This window comes from Macrotis lagotis, chromosome 1 (genome assembly GCF_037893015.1).
Source record: "Macrotis lagotis isolate mMagLag1 chromosome 1, bilby.v1.9.chrom.fasta, whole genome shotgun sequence".
NCBI classification, from domain to species: Eukaryota; Metazoa; Chordata; class Mammalia; order Peramelemorphia; family Peramelidae; genus Macrotis; species Macrotis lagotis.
In genome coordinates, this window is record NC_133658.1 from 839274808 (window position 1) to 839280311 (window position 5504).

Here is a 5504-nt window from a genome sequence, read left to right on the forward strand (position 1 = left end):
TAGTAATTTACTACTTTTTTTTTACTTATTCTATTTCACTGATTTTCTTCTCTATTTCTTAGCCAATACCAGACAGTTTTGTTGACTGCTACTTAATAATATCCTTTTATTCTTCTGAGGCAATCAGAGGCTATTCCTTATCACTTTCCTCCTCTTCACTTCTAAACTCCTTTTACAAAGTTTTTCATATGACCCTGGAGTCAAGAGGACCTGGGTTCACATTCAGCCTCAGACACTTCATAGTTACCTAGCTGTATGACCTAGGGAAAGTCACTTAACCCCATTATCTTGCAAAAAAAAACTTTTCTCTCACAGATGCCTCCACTTTTTTCATTTCTTTGTTCTTAGCACATTTAATCAAATAATAGTACTTTGTGAAACTTTAAGGGTTAACTGTTTCTATTATTTCTATCATTATAATTTTGTTTTGATTCTTTATTGGAATTGTTCTTTTATGTCACGTTTAACTGTAAATCTTGTAGTCTTTTTGACATTCACCTGCTTCTTGACTTTTCTTTGGCTTTTGTTGTAACTGTTGTAACTGTAACTTGTAACTTCTACAGTATTCTCTCCTGTATCAACTACTCTACTTTTCATTTTCTTCCTATTAACTCACTCTTTCTCAGACTTTCTATTATCTCCTCCTCCTCTTCATGATCTTTGTTATGTGAAATCATCTACATTTTTCCCTTATATATCTCTTCTCTTTACAATCTGTATACATGCTTTCTTTGCAAATTCCTTTGTCCCCTTCATTTATTCTTTGTAAATTTTTTCTAATTTTTCTTTCTAATCCTCACAGACTTCCAAATCTTTAGCTTCCTTTAAGTATCTCTACCTGAATTTCCTATCTGTACCTTAAATTTTCTTCTTCTACCACTACTTCTTTTTCTGAATACACCATTTCTTATTTAACATTAGTGTTGACCTGATTTGCCTTATTTATAATTGCATTTATCTTTGACAATATTATCTTTTTCTTTCTTTCACATGCAATAGTTATAAAATTCTAATGATTTCATTTGCGCATCTCATCTATCTCCTTATGTTCATTGACTAGACTTAACTTTAATTGATTCATTACTGTCAACCTTGATTATAGATTTTTGTGTTTAACACAAAATTTCATGTTCTCTTGGTCTTCAGCTATCATGTTGGTTCCATCAGTTAGATCCTGGACTATCATAAAACTATTGAGCATTAATGATGGTATTTTGGGTCCATCTCATAGAGGTTTGACAATGCCTCTACACATAGGGGTTCTAGGCTGAATTCTACCACTTCTTTACTAAGTAACCTAACCATGTTTTGTTTCCATCTCTAGCTACCAATTAACTTATCAATACAATGAGAACACTGAACTAGTATCTTAAAGTTCTCTTCTAATTCTTTAAAATTTCCTTGTGATTGGTGTGGCTAGGTGGCACAGTGAACAGAGCACTGGCCCTGGAGTCAGGAGTATCTGAGTTCAAATCTGGCCTCAGTCACTTAGTAATTACCTAGCTCTGTGGCCTTGGGCAAAGCCACTTAACCCCATTTGCCTTGCAAAAAATCTAAAAAAAATTCCCTTCTGATTTTTATGTGCAACAAAGATATCATTGATAAGGTAATCTGTTACTATATATAATTACATACTAGTCACTTTGGCATGAATTTGTTTATTGGGGCTTTTCTGCGTGTTAAGTTTAAAAATATTTATTATTGTCATATAGGATGTTTCCTTGGGAGGGAGCTGAAAACAGGACATTCATATGATGTTTATAAAGAAAAGAACAATAAAATTTAATTTTAAAAAAAGAGTCAAATTATACTTAAGATTATAGGCAACTTAGCCCTGCCTATCCATTTTACTATCAAGGAAACTGAGACCAATAATAATTAATAGATTTATCCCCAAATCATACAGAAAATATGATTCAGAGGCAAGACTCGAACCCTGTTATGATCACTCTAAAAACTGTGGACCATGGTCTTTCCATTGTTCCAAACTGCTTGATGCTAGAAAGGAGGGGATTTTTTTAAACAAAAAGAACTATCTAAATATTGAATGAACTCTCTTTGGAACTGATTTCTCCTGCCTCATATTAAAAGTCAAGAAAAAATTTGACATTGACCAGTTAGATATGTTTTAGTGATGATTACTATCCTGGTATGAGTTGGACTTGATGCCTAGTTAAGATTCTTTTGATATTAAAATTTGTGATCAGTAACTTAGTTTCAGACAAGTCAGCTACTCAATAAACATTTGTCAAGTCTATTTTGTTCTGATCATTGACCTAAAATCTAGAGAGAGAAATGCAAAAACAAAACAAAACACTTCTACTCTTAAGAGACTTGCAGTCTAAAAACAGGCCAAGAGATGGTCCACAGATACTCTTAGTATTTGATTAACTTCATGAGTTTATTTTATCATTTTGCAACATTAATTTTAAGTTGTTTTATGGTTGTTGTTCTCATCATTTATATTGCTGTAGTAGGCTTGAATGGTTTTGTGGTTTGGTTCACTTCGCTCTACATAAGTTTATATATATTACTTCTTTGTATTCCTTATTATTGTAATCCCTATCAATACTATTCCTGAGATATTGGAAATCACCTGGTTTAATTCCTATGAACCAAAATTGAAGAGGAAAAAAGCCTTTGTATTAGTACCTAACAAGACAGGACAGTTGAAAGGAGTATTCTTTGACAGAGTGTGTGGGTACAATGTAGATATAAAACAACTATGACTTTAAAAAATACTAGGAGAAGAAGGTAGAGGCATTAGAGGATAATTAACATGATGTGATGTTTGTCCTTCATTCTTGCAGAGGACCGTGATATCAGGGAAGTAATGCCATGACAAGGACATGAATAATAGTTGAGTGAGTGGGTGCTGTGCTAAGTCACCAGGCTCATTTTCTCCTCTAGAGCCATCTGCATCCTAGTGATCAGATATGAATCAGGATTGCCCAGGGTAGTTAAATGTCAAATGTCTGAGGCCCAATTTGAACTTCTGTATTTCTAACTCCAAGACTAGTGTTCTATTCATTGTACCACCTAGCTGCCACTGAGCACCATTTGAAGAGTGACAAAGGAAAGTGTAAACACTGAGTTAATTTTACTCTCAACAGATTTTACTCAGAGAGGGAATGATATACATTTCCAAATGGGTTTAGAAATTTATCTTATCCAGGAAGCAAGTAGGAGGGGACAGGAAAAAGGCAGCAATCAAAAGCAAAACATTGTTGAGCACAGATAAGAGGAAAGGAAAGAGAAAAGCACAAAAAGAGGAAGATAGGATGTAGGGAAAGAAAAAGTTTTTTCACAAATAAAGCCAATGAAACAAAGATTAGAAATAATGAGTGGATGGATTTTGGAAAAGCTTGAAAACAGTTGAATGAACAGCTGCTGAGTGAAGTGAATAGAGCCAGGAGAACATTGTACACCCTAAATGAAACATTGTGAGATGATCAACTAAAATGGATGCAGGTTCTCTCAGCAATTTAGTGATCAAAGTCAATCCTGAGAGACTTGTTATGGAAAATGTCATATACATTCAGAGGAAAACATTATGGAATCTGATTACAAAGTCAATCATCCTATGTTCACTTTTCAAAACTTCTTTTAAGTTATTTCTTTTTCTTTCATGATCTTCCCCTCTCCCTTATTACTAAATCTTCTTTCATGACATTCCTAATATGGAAATATTTTAATTGCAATAGTACATGAACAACCTTTACCAGATTGTTTACTGTCATGGTAATGGAGGAGGAAAGAGAATTGTAGAAATATGTGGAACTCAAAATTTTGCTAAAGGATGAATGATGAAGACTATCTCTGCATGCATGCAACTGGAAAAAATATAAAGAAGGTAGGAAAAAACAACAAGATTTGACACTCATTTGTCAAAGAACTTCCATTCAAAATGGGAGAGTTAAACATGGGACTAAAAAGGGACATTCCATTTGTAGTTGGGAAGTATATTTTAAATACCACTTTGGTCTCCTTTTAGTTAATTCTGCATTAACCTCCTTAGCAGATTATATCCTTTTTTGATCTCTTACTTGTCCAATGATGATGATGAAAGTAAAGGAGAGGATGTAGATAAACACAGCTAATTAATAAAAGGCAAGAAAAGGAGGGTCCTGGAGAAGATACACAAAATTTTATTGGGCCCAGAAAAGAGCATGTGGAGTAGTGATTACTGGCATTACTTTGTATGCATGTTTTTATGGAATCAACTTCTAAGATGCTAGAATAAAATTTAACATTTTGTGGTTCTGGTTGGTTATAATAGATGACATTTATATTGTGCTTTAAATTTTTCAAAATATCCATATATGCTATACTGATCATGTCATCATTTGAAATGTATTCTATGATAAATTTATAAAATAGCTTACTTTGCATTATCATTTTTATTTTAAAAGAGAACTCTAATATAACGATTGTGATTTTCTTGTAATAATATTTCTTGATCAGAGAACTAGTTCACAGAAAAAATAATATTTCATACATTATTATAATGCTAAATATGTTAATTTTTTGGCAGTGAGAATCTAAACATGGCTTGCAATAGTGATCATGTGATGTCATCTTCTGGGAATAGATCTTTCCATCCTACATCCTTTATCCTGCTTGGAATTCCAGGATTGGAGAAATCTCAATTTTGGATTGCTTTTCCATTTTGTGCCATGTATATTTTGGCTCTGATGGGAAATATAGCTATTCTCCATGTGGTACGTATAGACCATACTCTCCATGAACCTATGTATATTTTTCTGGCTATGCTAGCTTTCACTGACTTAGTTTTGTCTTCTTCTACCCTTCCCAAAATGTTGGGAATTTTCTGGTTTGGTTCTTGTGAGATTGAGTATCATGCCTGCCTTACCCAAGTCTTTTTCATTCATGCCTTCTCTTCTGTGGAGTCTGGTGTTCTCATGGCAATGGCCCTGGATCGTTATGTGGCCATCTGTTTCCCACTCCGCCATTCAACCATTCTGTCTACTTCAGTGGTGGCCAAACTAGGTGTGTCAGTGATGGTAAGAGGTATGCTGTGGGTGAGCCCCTTTTGTTTTATGGTCACCTGGAAACCCTTTTGTCCTAACAGAATCATCCCCCAGTCATATTGTGAGCATATGGCTGTGCTGAAACTTGTATGTGCAGACACCAGAGCAAATCGTAGATATGGGCTTTTTGTGGCCTTCTCTGTGGTTGGCTTTGACATCATAATCATTGCTGTGTCCTACATTATGATCCTTCGGACTGTGCTGCGATTACCATCAGGAGATGCTAGAATTAAAGCATTTGGAACATGTGCCTCTCATATTTGTGTTATTCTGGCCTTCTATATTCCTGCCCTCTTTACATTTCTTACCCATCGCTTTGGCCATCAGGTTCCTCGGGTGGTCCATGTAATGTTAGCAAACCTCTACCTTTTGGTGCCTCCCATGCTCAATCCCATCATCTATGGTGTGAATACCAAGCAGATCCGGGAAAGGGTAGCTCATGCCTTTTGCTAG

The 5504-nt window shown here is 34.8% G+C and overlaps 1 protein-coding gene across 1 annotated transcript; it reads left to right on the forward strand.

Moving 5' to 3' along the window:
* Positions 1-4571: 4571 nt before the first annotated feature.
* LOC141489138 (olfactory receptor 52R1-like) lies at positions 4572-5504 on the forward strand. Its single transcript, XM_074189850.1, has one exon. It carries the CDS (start codon positions 4572-4574, stop codon positions 5502-5504), a length of 933 nt encoding a protein of 310 aa, XP_074045951.1.